The 20,303-nt window shown below is 43.2% G+C and overlaps 1 protein-coding gene across 5 annotated transcripts in view; it reads right to left on the bottom strand.

Annotated features, from left to right (window-relative positions):
- DNAH6 (dynein axonemal heavy chain 6) overlaps positions 1-20,303 on the bottom strand; it is a 342,016-nt gene that overhangs the window by 123,100 nt on the left and 198,613 nt on the right. For 4 of the 5 annotated variants that reach the window (XR_005212367.1, XM_037806993.1, XM_037806991.1 and 1 more), the window contains 7 exons: positions 19,355-19,502; positions 18,200-18,357; positions 16,228-16,452; positions 14,040-14,211; positions 10,215-10,361; positions 9,565-9,638; positions 7,734-7,888 (listed from right to left, as the gene is read on the bottom strand). Coding sequence is in view for 4 of the 5 variants with exons in the window: in XM_037806993.1 (XP_037662921.1) it covers positions 7,734-7,888; positions 9,565-9,638; positions 10,215-10,361; positions 14,040-14,211; positions 16,228-16,452; positions 18,200-18,357; positions 19,355-19,502 (1,079 nt within the window). In the remaining variant the exon portion in view is untranslated. The remainder of the gene's footprint in view (positions 1-7,733; positions 7,889-9,564; positions 9,639-10,214; positions 10,362-14,039; positions 14,212-16,227; positions 16,453-18,199; positions 18,358-19,354; positions 19,503-20,303) is intronic. The other variant, XM_037806992.1, reaches the window with a different exon arrangement.

Below are 20,303 nucleotides of genomic sequence, written 5' to 3' on the forward strand. Positions count from 1 at the left end.
CACAGCTCGGCCACCGAGGAATCGCCCGTGGCCTGGCTGGTGTGGTTTATGAGGACATTTTCAAGCCCATCCTAGGCTGGGTTTATGGACAGCCCCTCAGGTTCATAGCTATTCCCCTATTGCCTCAGTTTTGGATGTGTTTTTCCATGTGGCCAAAGATCACTTTTGTTCCCTAGTCATTTAGTGAGCACTTTGAAAGCCACTTTAGAATTTTTTTTTCTTTTTTTTGGATAAACTCATGACACCCTTTCTGCAGCTCTGGGAATAAAAGCCCTTGCGTGAAGGGTGAGTAGACTTCTTGGGACTGAGGCAGATGGGTTGGCTGGGTGCAGATTTGGCCCTGCCAAGTGGCTTGCTCAAGGGGAAGCTGGGGTTTCTGAGGCCACGATTATGTCCAGATTGTTCTCATTGTTTGGGGGCCATGTCTCTGGGTGGAGTTTTTGTAATTAGAAACCAGCATTTACTCGTCAATATTGTCTTTTTTTTTTCTTTATACTATTGTATGATCTCGTTTCTATGAAATACCTGTAATGAGGAAACTTCATAGAGACAGACGGTAGATTACAGATTACCAGCAGCCATGGTGGCGGGGAAGGGAGCAGTGGAGGGTGTGGGGAAGGGGGAGTTATTGCTTGATGGGTGCAGAGTTTCTGTTTGAGATGATGCAAAAGTTGAGGGAATGGATGCTAGTGATGGAAGCACAATATTGTGAATAGAATTAATGCCAATGAATTGTATACTTGAAAGTGGTTAAAATGAGAAATTTTGAGTTGACAATTTGGCACTACAAGTAAAAAAAAAAATATATATATATATATATATATATATTTCTGTATATATAATATAAAAATGAAAAAACAGTTCTATCTTCCACCCCAATTTTCCACCTCTCTTTCCAAGAGATAACTAATGTTTCCAATTTCTTGAGCATCTTTGGAGAGCGATTTTAGGCGTAAACAGGTCTCTGAATTTGTGCGCTTTTCCCACATAAATGGTATCGCATGCTACATGTAGATGATAACTCTTCAGGAGACTTCCTGAGTTCCCATGCTTTCTCTCCATCCTTATTGCAATTATTCAATCTATTGTTGAAGAGCACAGGTCTGTTACTTTGTAGAACATCACTCAGTTTTGCTTCTCTGGTGTTTCCTTTTGATTAAATTAAGCACAAGCACTTTTGGCAGTAATACTACAGAAGGGATAGTGTGTCTTTTCTAGATGCTTCATATGAGGAGGCTCCTCATGTCAGCCTGCGTTATTGTTGGTAAAGTGAATTTCCAGCACTTGGTTAAGGTGGAGTCTGTCAAGTTTCTCCATTGCAGATTTACCAGTTTTCATTTGTAATTCATAAATAATCCATGGGTAGATTATTTGAGGTAATCCATATCTTGTTCTTCATAAAACAACATACATTGGTGTTTTTTGCCTGAATCAATTATTCCTGTGATGATTACACACTGGTATGTATTCATTTTATTTTCACTGATCTCAAGCTCTGCTGAACTCTAGATCTGGGCTGGATCAGGAGCACTGTGGAGAGCCTCTTGGACCTTTCTCTGCCTCCTGAAGATTTGCTTACCATTTCCAGAAGGCTTAACTTGCAGTCTTGGAGGAAGGGTGCATTCCCAGGAAGAGTGAGAAATACGTGGGGCTCAGGATGATGACATCCGATACACTGAACTAGTTTCTGTGTTTCCTCATTCTGGTTCCAGAGAAATGAAACAGTTGCTAGTGAGGCTGGTGATATTTTGTGTTGCTTCCATGCCTTGAACTCTCTCATCTCAGAGATTTTGCTCCTTGTCTTATATTTGTTCTACATTTGCACCAGGTTCTCTTTTTCTCTGGATATGGGATCTAGATCTTCAAGTTTGAAACCAAATTTGGACTCTTGACTCTGGAGCCCCAGTTTCTTTAGCAAGTCATTCTCAGGAATCAATCCCAGAGTGAGGGTTGTTCTTGAATGCCTTGATGAGAGTGCATGAATGGGAATAGGTGGGAGGTATGGCATGCTCTGGCTTCTCTATCTATCTGTAGGGGGTCTTGCCTGTGGGCGTGGCTTGATTCTAAGGTCTGCTTGGGTTCTGTTCTTCTCCAGAATGAGCATCTAGCTCTTCAATTCTGAAGCCAAATCTGGATTCTAGACTCTTCAGTGTTAATTTTTAAGCAAGGTTTTGTTTGGTAGCATAACCCGGGTAAGGTTTTTGGTTGAAAATGTCAATGAGGATTTTCAGCTGATCCACTGTGAGTCTGGTGTGACTGTGCCTTTGATGTGTAGTGATGATCTCTTCATGGGGAGGGGTGAAGCAAATTCTGGTCTGCTTGGGTCTGCAGGTTGAGGCTGAGCAGTGGGGAACGGGAGGTGAGGAAGAGTGTTTGCAGAGTTGTTCTGGGCCATGTGGAAACAGATTCCTGGTTGTTCAAACATATGACTGACTAGGAGTCAATGTTGCCTTTGGATATACCAAAAAGAATTGGTGATAAAACTGCTGAATTTTGCGATTTCCTCTGGGTCATCTATTTCGGTGCCTCTCAAACTTAGCTGCACTCACAAATCACGGAGAGATTTTATTAACATGCTGATCCTGATTCAGTGAGTCTGACATGGGTCTGCATTTTTGCATTCTTGAGAAACTCCCAGATGCTGCAGATGTTGCTGGTCCATGGACCATCTTTTGGGTAGGTCCAGGTTGCAAATAGTTGTAAATAGGGAAGAAATCAGACTTGTAACTGAAAAGGAAGATGCAACATGCTACACTTGGGTATTTAATTAATGACACGATTATCTGTGATTAAAGCAGAATCAGTGTTAAACTTGCTCTTCTGCTTATTATTCTTATTTTAAAATTTCAACTAGGCCTATTTTGAAATTCAGAAGTGGATTGAGAACTGAGCCTATTGTTGACCTGATGCAGTCAGAAGCTCTGCTTTCTTCCCAGCTGGGCAAGACCTTCAGGAACATTTTGGAATGTCCCTGAGACTCTCTTTCCATCTGTAAAGTGGGAACAGGAACAGCATCCACTGAGGTTGTGCAGCTTGCATCGCTGAAAGTGTGGACTGCGTTACTCGAGCATTCTGTTTTCCTTCTCTGGGCCTCACTCTCTTCATCTGCAGTTTGGGGACCAAGATGGGTCCTGTCTTGGAGGACCACTATGAGGATTCGCTGAGGCACAGGGCATGTGGCGGGCGCCCAGGGGTGGCCGGGCAGCAGGTCCAACAGCCTGGGGAGACCCAGCCTGTTAGCTGGATTCAGATGGAAATGCGTGCTGAGGGTTTGGGAGATCATTTGTTTTTCTGTTTGTATTTGTGGAGTGTCCACTATTGTGCAAGTACTGTATGGGGCACCCAGATAAGAATCTTGTAGGGCTCTATGAGTAAGCAGTCCAAAGTCTCTGCTAGAAGCAGAATATATGCCAGATTAGACACCAATTAAGAAAACAGTCTCCATCTGGGAGACTGGCTGATCAGAATGGCCCATAGGTTAATGAAAATAATGAGGTTATTCTATTCTGAGTCGTCAGGGTGAAGGCACTTTGAAGAGCAAGAAGCTAAGGTGAAGCAGGAAGCTGGGGGATGCTGTTTCTGTGTTCGAATCCTCTGGAACCCAAATCCTCCCAGAAGAGGCAGCAGCCGCGGTGAATCATTTCAGTCCATTCTCCACGTGACAAGGTGGTGCCCTGTGGAGTGGGTAGAGGGCGTTGGCGCTGAGAGGGGGAGGCCTGACTCTTGGCTCAGGGCTTCTGCTCCAGCCCTCCCCTGGGTGCATCTTTCTCTTTGGGCCACATTAATTGCATCAGTTGGTTGCAAACTGGTGGCTGAGAGGCCAGGTTGAGCTTGCAGATGTATTTTGGGTTCTGGGTTAGTTGCCACATGAAAAATCTTGGAGATTTTATATTAAAGTCCAGATTTCCAGCCATGCAAATAAAACGAGTCATTCTGGGCCTGGGTTCCTAGGTGGCATACCTTCTCCAGGGGGTCATAGCTCCCACTGGCCTATTTCAGCCATTTGTAGTCCCTGCCGGAGGCATTTCTGTTTGTGACTTGCCCTATTCTTTGAATCTATGTGCAGGATTTATCATCCAGTCTTTTCTTTGAGGGCAGGGAAGCTATGTTCTTCATTTCCTTGAAGACTTATTGTAGGTAGCTGTATTAGGGTTCTCTTCACTGAAGAATGGCTGATGGCATCTGGAACACCTCTGTCAGCTGGGAAGGCACATGGCTGGCTTCTGCTGCTCCTTTGCTCCCAGGTAGTGTTTCAAAATGGCTTTCTCCAAAATGTCTCTGGGCTTCTGTCTCTCTTAACTTCTCTCTCTCAGCTTCTGTACATCCTTGCTTGTTCTCCCAGGGCATTTCTCTCTAAGCATCTGGGGATCCTTTCCTAGCTTCTCCAGGGCAAACTTTGGGCTTCATCTCTTAGCTTAGCATCTCCAAACATCTTCTGTCTGCATCTCCAAGCATCTCCAAGTGTCTGGGTCTGTGTCAGCTTTTAGCTTTTCCTGGGGGCAAACTCTGGATTACATATGTTAGCTTCTCTCCAAAAATGTCTCTGAGCTCCTTCTTTCTGTGAGCTCTCTTAAAGGACTCCAGTGATCTCGGATATATAATGTTTTGATAGTTTTTTTTCTATAATGCACAGTGTTCTACAGTGGATGAAATACTGAATATCATAAAAATATTGCTCTTCGTATATTACTATTTCCTTGATTCATGTATACTAATATGGATAGTAATTTGATTATTTCCATCTAAGATTAATGAAAACAAGTGACGTCCATTCTGTTAATGTACATATCAATGGACAGAAAACTACTCCAGTATTCTCCAATGTTACATTTTTCTCTAATGTAGAAGGCAAGAGATTAATGGCTTATGTTTTCATAAAGAGATCTGTTCTAACATCCTTTGGAGTGTGGTGACAACTTCCAGGCCATGGAATGGGTAGAAATAGCCTGATACAAATTGCTCTCCTTTGAAAGTGCAGGCTCTGAAGCAAAATTTTTTCCTAAGTCGGGAAGACTTTCACCCACTTATCCTATGAAAAAATAAAAATAAAAAGGAAATACAGAATCTGCTACATTACTGAGTATTTAGTAATTGTCCCATAATCATGTTCATCGCAAAGCCCCTTCCATTGCTATTCTTGCAACGGTTGTCTGAAAGTTCTTACACAACAATTAAAAATTTGTTTCCTCTAATTCCTAACTACTGATCTTCCCCAGAAAAAAGAGAACATGTCTGCACCATCATTTACATGGCAGTCTTTTGTCTACTTGAAAACTAAACCTCCTCCTTTCTACAACTGGTTTTTAATTCCCCCTCTAATATTCTAAACAAACCTTGAGTTGCCCAGTGATTCTCTTCACAATACTAAGAAAGAGTATGAATACAATTAAGCTGGCATTGCCTATCATCTGGTCTACTCTCCAGGAAGTTTCTCAGACCAGAATGCAGCCATTGTCTTTTTTCTTTGCAGGCTTAGAGCTTGCCTAAACCTTGGAGTAAAAGTTGTTGGGGGATAGTGTATGTGTATGTCAGCTGGCAGACAGATGGGAAGAAAATGGTATCTCAACAACCCAGAGACAAATGAGCCTATTTTGTAACACTTGAGTTGGGACAAACATAAATTCTTGAGTTGGAGTTAATTAAACAGCAGAAATAAAGGCTAAGCAAAGACTTAATTTGTTCAGGGTTCATGTGAAAAATTCTTGGGGATTTTGCTGTCAGTCTCAACAGGGACCAATACAAAGGGTGATTCACAAAGGAAAAAAACAAAGCCATCAACATCTTGTTGCCATAGTAGACCATGGGAAATCCTGTTATTGCACATTTCTGCACTGCTTATTCCACAGAACACTATATCAAATCTGGGTACCACATTTTAAGTGGAACACTGAAAAATCAAGTGCTAGAAATCTCTAAAAGGCAGTAGTGAGAGATCCAAGAGAATTTCGCTTGGAGCAGATAAAGCTAAGAGGACATGTGGTAATAATTATCAAACATTTGCAAGGCTGTTATGAAAAAAGTGGATCTATTTTGGGTGGAGGCAACTGCAGTGGAGTTAGAGCCAAAGCATTGGATGTGAACTCCAGCCTGCCACTTACTGGCTGTAGGACTTTGGCTTACTCTCTTTGTAGCTGATGGTATTGTCCAAAAACGGCTGCAGGAATGTTTGTGGTCCTACTTGCTCTTTGATGTCATCAAGATATAGAGCCTCTGTCCCTTCTTGTGAACCTGGGTGGCCCTATACTGCTTTGACTGACAGAGTATGGCAGAAGTGATGCTACGTGACTTCCCAGGCTAAGTCATGAAAGGCCCTTTGGCTTCTGCACAGCTCTCTCTTGGAGCACGTGCTGTTGGAGTCCTGGGTCACTACGTAAGAAGAGTGGCCACTCTGATGCAGCCAGGCTGGAGCTACACGTGGAGGCAGAGATGCTCCAAGTGCTCCAGGTGCTGTCTGACTGTAATTTCATGAGGGACCCCAAGAGAGAATGGTCAGGAACCATGAGAAATAATGATAAAATGAAGCTGGTAAGTGTTGGTATGGCTTATTACACACCGACAGATCACTGAAACATTCTCTGAGCCTTATTTATAAGGAGGAGATCACGATACTGATCTATAGAGAGGCATTCTGACCATTAGGGGAGACACTCCATGTCATGGTTTTGTATGCAGTGTCATTATTACACTGCTCCCCAGGTGAGAACCGGTACCAGAAGTCACAGGGAACAGAATGTGGCGGAACTGTCCACCAGGACATGATCCACTTCCCAGGACTGCAGATATTCAGGCTGGATGCCCACGTGGCAGGGGTGTCCCACACAGGATTCTTGCAATGGGGAAGAGTCACACTCACAAGCAGATGGAATCTGTGATCCTTTTATTCAATTTGCTTCGTTATAATCTCAAACCTCCTATTTCCGTAGACCTGTAAGTAAGTCGCTCTGTTTTCCTGTATATGTATCTCTGTAAAACACCTCACATTCTTTTTGTAACAAGATAGGACATAGAAAAAAACAAACTAAAACAATCTATTAATATTTGTGCAAAAATCTATTAAGATGTAGCAAAAATAATAACCTTGGGAATCCATAGAATGTTCATACCATATATATTTAAAAATAACTTTTTAAATTACAGTGAGATATTGTGGTGGTTTGGAGCACTATGTTCTCCAGAAAAACATGTTCTTAAACTTAATCCATTCCTGTGGGTGGGAACCTATTGTAAACAGGACCTTTTGATGAGGTTACTTCGGTTAAGATGTGGCCCAGCCCAATCAGGAAGGGTCCTAATTCTATTACTGGTATCCTTTATAAACAGAATTAAATTCAGACAGATAAAGAGAAAGCCTCGGAAAGCAAGAGCTGAAGGTCTATAGAACCCGGAAGATAAGGAGATGCCAGGAGAAGCTGCTATGTGCATTGCCACGTGACAGAGGAGCCCAGGACCAAGGATCATATGCAGCCAGCTTCACAACACCAGGCTTTGTTTGGGAAGAAAGCATCACCTTGATGAAGCCTTGATTTGGTCTTTTTCCTGGCCTCAAAACCTTGAGCTAGTCAATTCCCATTGTTTAAGCCAACACATGGCAGGGTATTTCCTTGAGGAGCCCAGGAAACTAAAACAGAGACCTTTGTCCATCTAGCAATCTATTTAGAGTGTTATCCAACTTAATCCTTACTTTTCAACACAAAGGAAAAAGCATTGCTGTGAACTTATATATAGTACGTTACCTTGAGACATGCTCTATAGCATCCTGGAAGAACACTAACTTTACTTCTTTTGGATTTATGAGGTTATAATCATCAAGATAGTCCTGTAGAACATTTGCAATTTTCTGCATATCAGGCATATCATCATAAATTCGATCAGTCTTGTCTGCTCCAAACTAGAAGATAATTTATGGAAGAAGAACCAAGTTGGATCAAAATATATATAACATGCATAACCACAGGAAGGAAAACTATTTTATCTACCCTGCTATTTAGTCACTTATTCATATATATATACATGTGTGTTAGCAGGGCTTCAAAACCAAGGAAACAGGACTAAAGAAATTCAGATTTTCACTGTAAACTGGAAAAATCCATTTCCTCTAACTTCTTTAAGTGGTACACTAGACTTTCAATGACCTTTGCAATAAAATTCACATAGGCACTCAGAAACAGGTTTTTAATTTTTGCCACTATACTTCATTCTGGCTTCCTACTTTGCTCAAATGTTATTGACATCAAAAAAGCTAAATCGCTTGAAAATTATGCACGGTAGACTATCATGGTTATAAAAAATCATGCCACAACTATATGTAGTTTTTTACACAGCAGTCATTTAAGGTTAAATAACTTGTCAAAATGAAATGTGTGTTATAAATGATAGAGAACTGAGTCCCCATTTGGACCTATTGATAGCTTTCCTTGGCTGTAGTAACTACCCTGGGGCATTTTCACCTGGAATTTTTGAATAAAATACATATCTAGGCAACACAAGAAGAGTCCAGTTGCGTTTTTTCTTTGATTAATTTTCTTCCACTTTATGCTAATACCACTAAAAACACACAGGGGTTATAATATACACATGAAAACAAACCTTGGTCTTTATTTTTAATTATGAATTTAAGCAGATATAGTTCACACAAATAAATTGCCTACCTTTTATATTTGTCAGGTGGTAAAACTTAACTAGAGGAAGGCTACCCAGGGGGGTGAAGTATCCCACGCACATACTATGACAATGAATTCATTCACTTTTTTACTAGCATCAATTGAGAGTGTGCCATGTATCTAGCTCTGTGCAGGAAACTGGAGATAGGGGGTGAATAAAACAGACCTGGCCCCAGCCCTCTCAGAGACACTGGAGAAAGTTTAATCAAACACGAGCCAACTTGGGAAAACAAGATGGCTACCTGTCCACACAGCCAGAGAGGTTAGATGGAAGAGTTATTCTAGACAGGTCCAGGGGGTAAAGTTAGGTAAAAAGTGTAGATGTTATTGGGGGCACAGACTTGAGGAGCTAAAGATAAGGAGAAATTTGCTATTAATGAGGGCTACCCTGAAATAAAGAGGGTAGAGCTGCTAACTAATTAGCGTCCCATCACCGGAAGCATTTGAGCAGAGGCTAAGCAGGACACAGAGTGCAATGAGGGGATAGCAGCTCTGATGTGAGATGCTCAACTTCTCTTGTTTTCCTTCCCAAATGGAGTACCTGATGGCTCCCTGATTCAAACTACAACCAAAACAAACATAAGTAGATCAGGGGTTAGCAAACTTTCTCTGTAAAGGGTCAGAGGATGAATATTTTAGGCTTTGCATATGGTCTCTGTATGACTACTGCTATGACAGCCATGTGGATAGAATGTAAACGAATGGGTGTGGCTGTGATCCAATAAAACTTTATTTACAAAAACATGAGGTGGGTGGCTTGGGCTTAAAGCTCATAGTTTGCTGACCTCTGGTCTGGATCTTTAATCTTAATAGAATAAAGTTCTTGTAGAATATCAACCTGTACTGGAAAAGAACAAAAGCCTTAAAATCTTCACATGTAGCCAAGCCAACACAACATACTTGCCTTAATAAAATCTCCAAAAATGATGGGCTTATTCAAAAAATATTCCAGGTCAATTGCAATTCCAAAATGTTTGTCTATTTAAAAAACAAAATCAAAGTTTAATGTAATGATAAGCTTGAATGCAGTATTTTGATGATAAAATGCAGAGAAGATCGACCTGTTGCTTCACTTAGAAGCCTTAACTGGTATAAATGAAAACTTAGAGAAAACCATGTTAACACTGTACCACTTTAGTTTAGCTGATAATATCCCAGGTTTAAGATTAAGAATAGTTAATAAATATAAAATACATTACTTAATAAATAAGAAGTGCTTTAAAAATACCCTGGCTTCTTATCAGGCAAAATGCTATTGCTCATACTTTCTCTTCTCTACTTAAAAATTCTATACTGAATTAAAAATACGAAATTTTACTTCTTGCATTTCAATAAGATAAGTTTTATAATAAAGCTCATATATTTGAAATGTCAAAGAAAATAACTTTTATTCATGAATGACTAAAATTTATTTTGTATTACCCTACACAAACTCATCTTAATTTTCCTTTATAGAAACCAAAATGCTTTTCTCATATATATATATATATATATATATATAGTAAAAAAAAAAAAAAAGAGAGAGAGAACAGCTAAATAAAGATTTATATTTACTGGCCATTTCTGTCAAAATAACATGAAAATAGTGCTTGTCCTCGTTATTAATCAAACGATCATGGAACACTCTTTGGCATTCGTGGCAAAAGAGTCTAAACATCTGCATCTCTTCTCTTATTGTTCCCGAATCACACTGGAGGATACCTGTTTTCCAAGAAAAGAAAAAAAAAACAGATATTACATATTTGTGAAATATCTAGTAGTAGTTTAAAAGATACTGGTTAAGAAATCCTGAAGTCCAACTTTGTCCCCATACTGCCCAAAATGGGAGCTTCCCAGTGGATGTACACATAAAATAATGGTGACCACAGTTTTTGAAACCAAAACCAGGACGCATTCTGTGACAGCCACAGTTTCCCGTTTTGTGATGTTTCTTTAATTGGACACACACAGTGATCAGACTTCACAGTTGGAGTGGCAGTCACCTCCTTATTCCCTGGGTTTGTATTATGGTAGGTGGGGAGCACCACATTTCTTTAAAAAAAAAATATCTATATATTCAACTTGCAGCTTTTTTTTCCTGCCCTTCACACAGAGCTTTCAAAACACTGATTCCCTCTTTCATTCTCCCCCCGTGCTCAGTCCTCATCAAATGCCTCTTATTCTTTGGGCTCCCGCTACTCATTTTGTTAATAAAAGACATGTCATTGCAAAGACAGTTCTAATAATTTCAAATTAGATCAAAAGCAACAATTTACAGCTGAGCCTGGACACGTTCATTCTCCCCGGGGATCCCTGACAGATGCTGTGCAATCAGGGGTTGTGGAGAGAGTGTACTCTGTACATGGCCACACCCCATGTGTCCATACAACCCAGCAGGCACTGCCCACGCTTCTGTGGAGAACAGGGGCATTTCCACAGGTGACGATGCTACATTTCTTTTGCAGCTCATACTGCATGTGTGCATGAGACGTAGATGTTTCTTGGAATGACTGAAGCTTTAATTTTTCTCAATGTTTGTGGAAATAAGGGAATTTCCAGGACATTTTGATAATATGTAGGGACAAGAGTAAGTTAATCAAAACTGGAATTTCCTGTATATTTTATGATGGACCAGTGTCAGAAATCAAGTGGATCCTGGATTTTTGAGGCTCAGAAGTTATCTAAAAAACAGGAACATTGCATAATTGTTCTGTGCACCCACAACTTCTCTTGAAAACAAAAACAAAAACAAAAGCAAACAAAAAAACAGGAACAGAAAAGCAATGGGGAAGCATGATGAATAAAGGACTAGATTAAAAAAAAAGTCTGTGGACCAGGAAGTGAGTTAGAAGCTGTTCATTACCACTAAAGAAACAGAACCACATTCCAAGGTTTTCTAGAAAAATGAGTTCATGAATTCCAGGACTAAACAGCTAAAATTGGAGAGTGAGATTTCAGTGGAGGAAGGGAAAATAAGTTATTGTGTCATCCTTTGGCAAGGATGGTAGTGGGCCAGCTTCAAGAATTTCCAGACAGACCATGAAGGGGAAAGAAAAAGAAAATCATTGCAGGGTTGGGACTGGGAGTTGGAAGGACTGAGGACCTGTGGTGTGAACTGAGCACTAGGAAGGAGCAGGTGAGCAGTCAGGGCTCCTAAAACCAAGCTCAGCTCCTGCCATCGGCCATTACCTCCTATTTTGCTCCCAGTTTCACTGACATAGGACACATCTCGGCTGTGCTCAGTAATGGATTTGATTTTGCTGAGGACAGAAAAGCGGGCTGGATTTCAGAGAACCTAGTTGTTGCTTTACATGGAAGTGCTTAATAACTTTCATTTACGCTACTTCTCAAACCAGATTTTAAGACATAGTTATATGCTTTAAACCAAAGTTTGAATCTTGGTTGAGAAAAAAATATTATGAGTAGTGTAGAACCAAGAGCTCCAGATCAGAGGTCAGGAGACAAAGGAGATCGTGGAGCAAGCAAGAGTTGGAGCCTTTTGTGCACCAAATAAGGTGAGGGGCTTGGTTGGGATGTTCTTAAAGCTTTCTTTCAGTTCTAGCATTCTATACCACTCATTCACTCATTTACTTATTTACTCATTCATTCATTCATTCGATGCCAGGCACGATTCTATGCGCTGGGGATGGTGGACCACATGGTCTCTGTCCTCAAGGCCCTAAGCTGCTAGCGGGAGAGAGAGAGAAGTGAACATGCATCCAGATGGATATCAAGGAGATGATTTCAGGTCATGATGGCTGTGAAGGGGTCGCAGAGACAAAAGGTTTTGCTGAGGAGGCCGCATCTGAACAGGGAAAGTGATCCATGTGGATATCTGGTATAAGAGCATTCCAAGGAAAGAATAAAGGGTCTTGGCAAGGAGGTGACAACAGTGGGGAGGGAGGGCAAAGAAGGCCAGGGGGCAGGTCCAGACCCCACAGAGCTTCAGTCACAGGGCAGGCTGGGAGAGGCAGCCTCAGGAGGGTCTGAACAGGAGAGAGCTTTGCTGCTGTGAAGAGGACAGAGCTGGGGTCAAGGTGGAGTAAGTGGGCAGGAGACAAGAGAGGAGACTCTTCCTGTTAGAGATCCTGGTGAGAGGCAACGAAGCTCAGGCTACAGTAGTAGAGGAGGCAGTGGTGAGAGGTAGTTGGATTTGTGATACATTTTGAAGGAAAAGCCTTAAGAATTGCTGATGGATTGGATGCGGGCATGTACCAAGGAATGAGATCACCCAAGAATGGTTCCAAGGCTCATGACCTGAGCCTCAAATGGTAGTGCGACAATTTCAGACTTGGCAACCTGAAGAAGCCCACTGGATATCTAAGGGAGAAGGCAGCTGGAGATACAAACAAGACACTCAGAGGAGAGAGTGAGGCTGGAGGTAAGACATTTGAGTGCCATCGCTGATAATGGTATTTATCACCACAGAACTGACTGAGATTACCTAGGGAGTGCATGGAGATAAAAAAGGGGACCAAAGATGGAGCCCTGGGGCACCCTGACCTTGTGAGGTAGGGAAGCAGAGGGGCAGCCAGTGAGAGAGCAGGGAACCCAGGAGAGCAGTGCCCTGGAACCCCAGAGAAGGAAGGGTTTCCAGAGAGGGGAAGGAGTTGTTTGGGCTCCACACTGGAGAGGTGAAGATGCAGACTGAGAAGTGACCACTGGATGTGTCAAGATGGAGAGGGTGAAATGGCAAAGAGTAGTCTAGTGCAACGTCAGGTATAAAAGCTCCATGGAGTCTATTAAAGGGACAACCAGAGGGAGAAAGTGGGGCAGTGAGAAGGGACCCCTTCTTAAGGGGTCTCTCAATAAAGAGCAGAAACATGGGGGAGGGAAGGTCTAACAGCAGGGGGAGGTGGGATCTAAAGAGAATTATATTTAAGGTGGGAGGTATTACAACAGGCTTTACATGCTGTTGGGAAGCAGTCATTAGTAAACGAAATGCTGAGGCTGCAAAAGACAGGTGGGAATTACAAGAGGCAAATCCGTGAGCAGGCAGGAGGGCCTGGGAATCAGTGCAAACTGGGGGCGTTGGCACGTGACAGGGGCAGTGGCAGCTTCTCCACTGCAATGGGAGGGAAGGCAGATGTGGGTTATCTGGAGGGCTGGGAGACGACGCAGCTCTGGTCTGATTGCTTCTGTATTATTTTTCCTTTCATGAAATAAGGTGCCGGGTCATCAGTTGGGAGTGAGAAACGAGAGGCGATGCTGGCTGTCTGAGGAAAGAGTGGACGCTGTGACGTGTCAGCTTAGGGCTTGGGGGAGGTGAGGTGAACGAGGGCATGGAATGGGACTTCCAGGGCAGCCACGGACACACGTACCCATAATCCCACTGAAGGATTTGGGGCGAATGGAAATGAAGGGAGGGTGCGGGTCAGAGAACAAGCTTCAGTACACTACCTTGCACACATTTGGATAAGTCTCTCAAATTAAAGACATAATGTGACTTGGCTGGTGTTGGGAGAAGATCCACACTCATTCTGTTATAAATCTCAACTGCGGCTTCTACAATGTTCGAAACTGTTTGCTTTACAGCCGTTGGGAAATCGGTCAAGAAGCCGTTTAAGATGGCCTAGAACCAGAAACAATATGACAGGTTAGATTTTGTTTTAAAGAAATACCAGATCTGATGATACTTTTTCTAATAATAATTAGAAAGCCAAACTCCAATGCAGGCTCATCTTGTTGGTAAAGTCCTTGTGTTCATTCCAGAATATGTTCTCTGGAATGGGCTCACCCCTGCTCTACGACTGTGAGGCATCCACAAGGGCTATGAACTTACCACGCCTTGAAAGCACGTTTCTTAGCTAACCTACTTCGCCTGCCTTAGTTGCTTAGAAAATCATTATAGATTTTTGAAATAGATAAATTCCCACCACCATTAACTTTGGGGTTTTATTCACAGGAGAAGCCACCAGGTTATATATCAGTGCTTAGAATTCAGTCCTTGTGACTTTAGACTTAGGGCTCATCTATGAGATATTTTGAGACAACCTGAAATACATTTATTTTCCCTGACCACGATGGGCCTCCTGTTGAACAAGAGTTTCAGCTGTTTATGAAGACCCCCCCGTCTTCCTCAGGTGCTCCCCATCCTGGGTCCCCAACAAGAGTCTGACATGCTCCATGTGGCTTATATTTTGAGTACAACCATCCCAAATGCAGTCTTTAAATCTGATGATGAAACTCTGGCTTGCTGTATATGTGTGACAGAGAACAGACAGATGGGAATTCTTATTTTATTTATATAGATTAGCTCATTCTCCTGTTTGTTATCTGTCCCCATGGTGAAACCTCCAAGAGGACAGGGATGGCACCTATTTTGTTCCAAATGAAACATCAATGTCTGGCACACTGGAGGTACTCAATAAATATTTGTTTAATGGATGAATAAAGGGCTTACTCAATTGGGAGTCATATATTAAAATGAGCATGCTATTAGAGTTTACTGAGGACAGCAGTATTCTACTTGCTTGTTTGGCTTGACATCATGTATTTGGCAACATTGCAAAGTCCCTCTTAAGAATATGCACAGAAGATAGAGTTGGAATTCTTGCAATTTGGGGGAAGAATGCTTTGGCATGAGGACATTTTCAAAATCTTGCAGTTCTTGCATATCATTTTGGCATTAGTTCATAAATACTTATTGCAACTACTCAAATATATTAAAAAAATTTCTCATGGATGTAAGCTATTTGAATGTGAAAACCACTTTTCCATCTACTGCAGGTCGCATCGGTGCAAACTCTGCTCCCTTCTCTCTTCTAAGAGAGCCTCTGCTGGAAGGAGGCTGTGCAGGTAAACCAGAGGCTCATGTGACTCCTGCATCAGCGACCCTCTGCAGCTCCTCGCGGATGACTCCAAAGTCAGATTCTCCAGACCAGTCACCGAACCACGAACTGCCTTGCTCTTCGTGTTTTTCCTCTGCCGCGACAACCGCATCAGCTCAAGTACTCTCGGTTCCAAGGCTCCGCTCCTCCCTGCCAAATCCCACCTTCTCATTGTCACAATTTCTCTTCTCTGAAGCAGCCTTTGCCCACTGCTAATCACATCATCTAATCAGGCTGCTTTGTGTTCTCTCATCTTTTTATCAAAATAATCTCATATTTGTTGAATACCCACAATTTGGGGGAAGAAAGCACTTGACACTGAATCTTTGAAATGACCTTATTGGGCATGCACCATTATTCTCCCCATTTAAAAGACACAGACAAGAAAGTGGCCCCTTAGGGAAGTTAGCACAGGTGGATGAGACATGGGCTGTCGTTCCTCGGGATGGGGGTGCGATGGCAGCAGCGGAGGTGGGGCGTTCTGCTGGGGGGACATCACCTGGTGCCATTTGGTGGGCAAGTGGCCAGGATGACCTGGTGCTCAGGAACGAGGCAGAGCAGACGAGATCTGCTAAGAACCATGTTCTTACTAAGAGGCAAGGACCCACAACTCAGCCTTCCGTAAAGCCAGGGGCTGTGTGTTGCCCATTCCTTTGCATTCCTAAAACAATCTGAGACCACAAACACGCGAAGCCCGCCAGCGACCCCCCAAACACCTGGGACCACTCTGACGGTGGGAGCCTTAAGTCCACACTCACCTGGAAAATCTGCTTCAGACTGTGCTCGGACGGCATCGGGAGGCTCAGCATGCTGAAGTGGCGCAGGAAGCGCGGGGTCACCGGGTTGCGGCCGCCGCCCGGAGGGGCGCACGCCGAGGCGATGGTCACATCCTGCGGGGGAGGAATCCGCCCGGGTGACCCGACAAGAAGAGTAATCGATCCGCCCGTCCTGGCGGGAGGACCCAGAAGAACGTCTTCTGAGGCCTGCCGTGCACCAGCATTGCATTACGTTTTGTAAAAATGCTCTGACAATCGCAAGCACGTTTCCTGTTTAAACTGACTTCAAGTACAGCCCGCTGAGCCAAGACGGGCTCATCTTCTGTCCCAGGCTCTCCATCCCGGGGACCAAGAGGCCCCTTTTGCCTGTGCCCCCATCAGATTTCACCCTGTGCAGATTCTGCTCTCTTCTTCCATCTCCGTTTCCTCCTCTGCCACTTACACTTTCTTCTTTCTTTCACTTCAAAGAATGATTATGTTTTAAAGAAAAAAAAAATGATGCTTCATCTCAAACTTCCCACCTGACTTGATTTGATGGCTATATTTCAACTGTCATTTTCCGTGGTGATTCACCCTTCCTTGTTTACACTCTTACCAGAAAGTTATCTTCTCGAGGACAAAGATTTTGGCAGTTTCATTTACTCCCACACACTCAAGACGTCCTATTGGGCCTGGCACAGAGCAAATGCTCAATAAGTGTTTGTTGAATGAATGAGCATCCACACTTTGCACCCACTATTGCAGTTTAAACTACTGGGCACTAATATGTTGCAATAAATGCTTAATATATGTTAAAGTCTAAAATGACTTTTTTTTTTTTTTTCTTTTTCCCTGGCTTCTGCCTACAACCTATAGGCTGAAATTTTATTTGCCTTCCAAATCTTGATCTTCCTGTCCATCCTTTCTCCAGCACACTCTCACTTAGGAGGCCAACAGCCTGACAGCCAGAGCTCTACCTGGGTGGCCCACAACACTGAGCTTAACACAGCAGCACAGATGCTTGATCCGAAAGCTCCGGGTTCTAATCCCAGTTCTGCCACTCACTAGTTGTGCCATCTTGGGCTGGTTACTTAGCTTAACTCTTAACACTCTGGGTCTCTGTTTCCACATCTGCAAAATGTACGAATATCACCCACTGTCTCTCAGGGGGGTTAGGAGGGTTAAAAGCATTATTAAGTGGGAGGCCTTTAGATAGCACCTGGTACAAGTAGGTGTTTGTTTTTATTGTGAGTAAAACGAAACTCACCCCAGTTATGCACCCCCTTCCAGTCTAGGATGGTGGTACGTTTCACAGAACGGAGACGGGCACTCAAGTTCCCCCTTCCCCCTCCATCTTCACACCCCACAAGTCTTGTCAATCCATCCCTAAACCCTGCTGGATGCACTTCTCTACAAAGGGCTCTGACCCTCCTCTCCTCTGTCCCAGATCCTGCCCCTGCCCTGGCCTTGCTTCCCCTCCAGCCAATGGGGTTTTCCCCTAACATGCCCTCCAGAGGCTCCCATCATACGCAGGGTGCACCCATGCCCCTCGTGGTGGCATCACAGCCCTCTGGGACACGACCCCTGAAAGTCTCCCCAGTCCCATCTCCTGCTGCTCTGGAGCTGATATGTCTTACATCGTGGCATGTCACACACCCTGCCCCTGAGATGTAAAATCTTCCTTCCTTTGTCTTGCTCTGCCTTCAAAACCCAGCTCTGACGTCACCTGCTCTGGGAGGCCCTCTTTCTTCCTCCCCTCATCCCCAGCCCGTCCCTCCTGACTGCTGCACCCATCACCCTGCATTGAAATGCAAGTCCCTCCACCCTCTGTCTCATCTGCCCGCGAATCTTCTGAACCAAACAGCAAGAACTCAGTACAGAGAAAAGAAATTGAATTACGCATAAGAAACATGGCAGCCACATTTCCCTGGTGTTTAAATTTGAACACACAAAGTAATTTAAGACCCACAATAACCTGTATCTCTTTCCAAAAGAGTTTACTTCTGTCATAAAATCCACCAAAATCTTGATACTGCCGAAGCAATTCAATCGGAGGCTGGGAGCCATAGTAATCCAGTCTGGGCATGTTTAAATCATCAACGAAAATCACAACCTGTTTGTTTCCTGGTGCTCCTGGGGGAATTAAACGAATTTCATTTAAGAATTATGATTTGCCCTTGGAAAGTCAAAGGTATGCATTTGGACTAAAGGAACGCCTTGCAGGGCCTAGAAACTCAGTTCTCCCCTGAGTGAGGCGGCACCAGCAGAGCCCCTCCACGAGGAGGAGGGGGGTCCCCGGTGGCCCCATCATGGCCCCTGCAGGGAGAGGTAGACCCGGCCAGATCTTCCACGCTGTCAGGCTGTCCCTCACCCCTACTCTCCAAGACTCTCTCCCGTCAGGTCTCAATCTTTCTCAATCCCAGCCACTCCTGCTGCCTTCGCCAACAGGGGCGAGGAAAACCCACACTAGTAAGTGGAAGAATGCCAAAGATATCCTTATGCGAATGTCTTCTCACCATCCTGGATATTCAGAAGCATCCCATTGCTCCAAGAGAAATCCAGGATAGTGGAGCTGCACGATGCCACATTTAACTTGTGGAAAATCAGTGTACACACACATCACACACAAAAAAGAATGAGCCATAGCAGAGAAAAGAGAACAGTTTGAGCAAAACAGGAGACTCCACCACTCTGGAATATATTAGTTGAGAACTGATAGGCAAAAAGCTATGTCCCTGGGCTTGGGATTCATTACAGGAAGCACTTTCCTTTCAAGGTAACTGAGGCAAACGCAGGGCTCTGCCCCCCATCCTCTGGCCCCTGGAAGCCAAGTAGCTGGGGGTGTTGAGCAATGGGGGCTGCTGAACTCTCAGCAGCCTCTAGCTTCCTCTGTAACCCCTCTAGTTGTTCTAAATGTCCATTCTGGTTCTGGGGTTACCACCCTGTTAATTCCAGTCTCTTTTTCCAGCTCTTTCTTTTTTCTAGTGGAGGGAATGATCTGTAAAACGTCTTACTCCGCCCATTTTGTACCTATGCTCTCCCAATTGTAATTTTATTATATGCACTGTTTTAGTGATTTATTAATTTAATGAAAAACTTTTGTGGGACAAAATAAAATGGTAATCCTTACCTAGAATATTTTTTCTTTTCCTTTCCAGTTTTGACTCAATGATCTCTTGCGTCCTTGCAGAAGAAGTTTGAGCAGAAAAATTTAAATACACAGGAACGTAGCCAGCTGATTCTTGAATTTTATTTAGCAATCCTTTTGCAATGACAGACTTAAAATTAAAAAAATATGTTATTTGGTTTCAATATAATATCTTTCAGTTGTCTATATCAATAATAAGCCAGCCCATTTCATAATAAATAGGATAAAAGGAGAGAGGTTAGAGTTAGCTTGGAAGGTCTGTTCTGATTTTACTGGAGATTCCATTTAATCATGTTTATTGGAGTCAAAGAAATGTTCTAATCAGCTCTACGTCAGAAAAAAGGTTTATTCTTGTTTCACACCAAAAACCCTCTTGGCTACTATCCACATCAACTGTATAGCAAGAGTCACAGAAGATCCAAAACAATTCAACTTCTTTTAGAAATATTTGAGAAGGGAGACAGTAAGTCCCTGTTTATGTGGAAACCCCCCAAGCCAAGAAGTCCAAGGAGGAGCACTTTCCCCTGTACTCGACTTTTATCAAAAACAGTAAAGTGACACTGCTGCAGTGTCAGGTAGAAGCAAACAGCAGAAGGGGACAGACAGACCTTCCCCGACAGTCCTGATCTGGCCTATTCCTACCCTAATCTGGGAGGTCACCAGCCCCAGAAGCCCCAAGGGATACATGCAAAAGCACCACGACGCCAACTTTGGGCCGCAGGGCTCTCTGGTTTATGTAATATTGACATCCAGGATTTATTCAGATACTGGAAAATTTGGAGTAATTCCTAGGGTCAGTACAGATTGAGAATAGTTGCTTTCTCCCTGCCAAAGTTATCAAAATCCAAAAGAATGTCCCCTGAGAAATAACATATTATTTCTGGGGTTTACATGTCTAGGGCCGCCGTGCTCTCATTTCTAGACAGATGCT

The sequence above is a fragment of the Choloepus didactylus genome, chromosome 17 (genome assembly GCF_015220235.1).
Source record: "Choloepus didactylus isolate mChoDid1 chromosome 17, mChoDid1.pri, whole genome shotgun sequence".
NCBI lineage: Eukaryota > Metazoa > Chordata > Mammalia > Pilosa > Megalonychidae > Choloepus > Choloepus didactylus.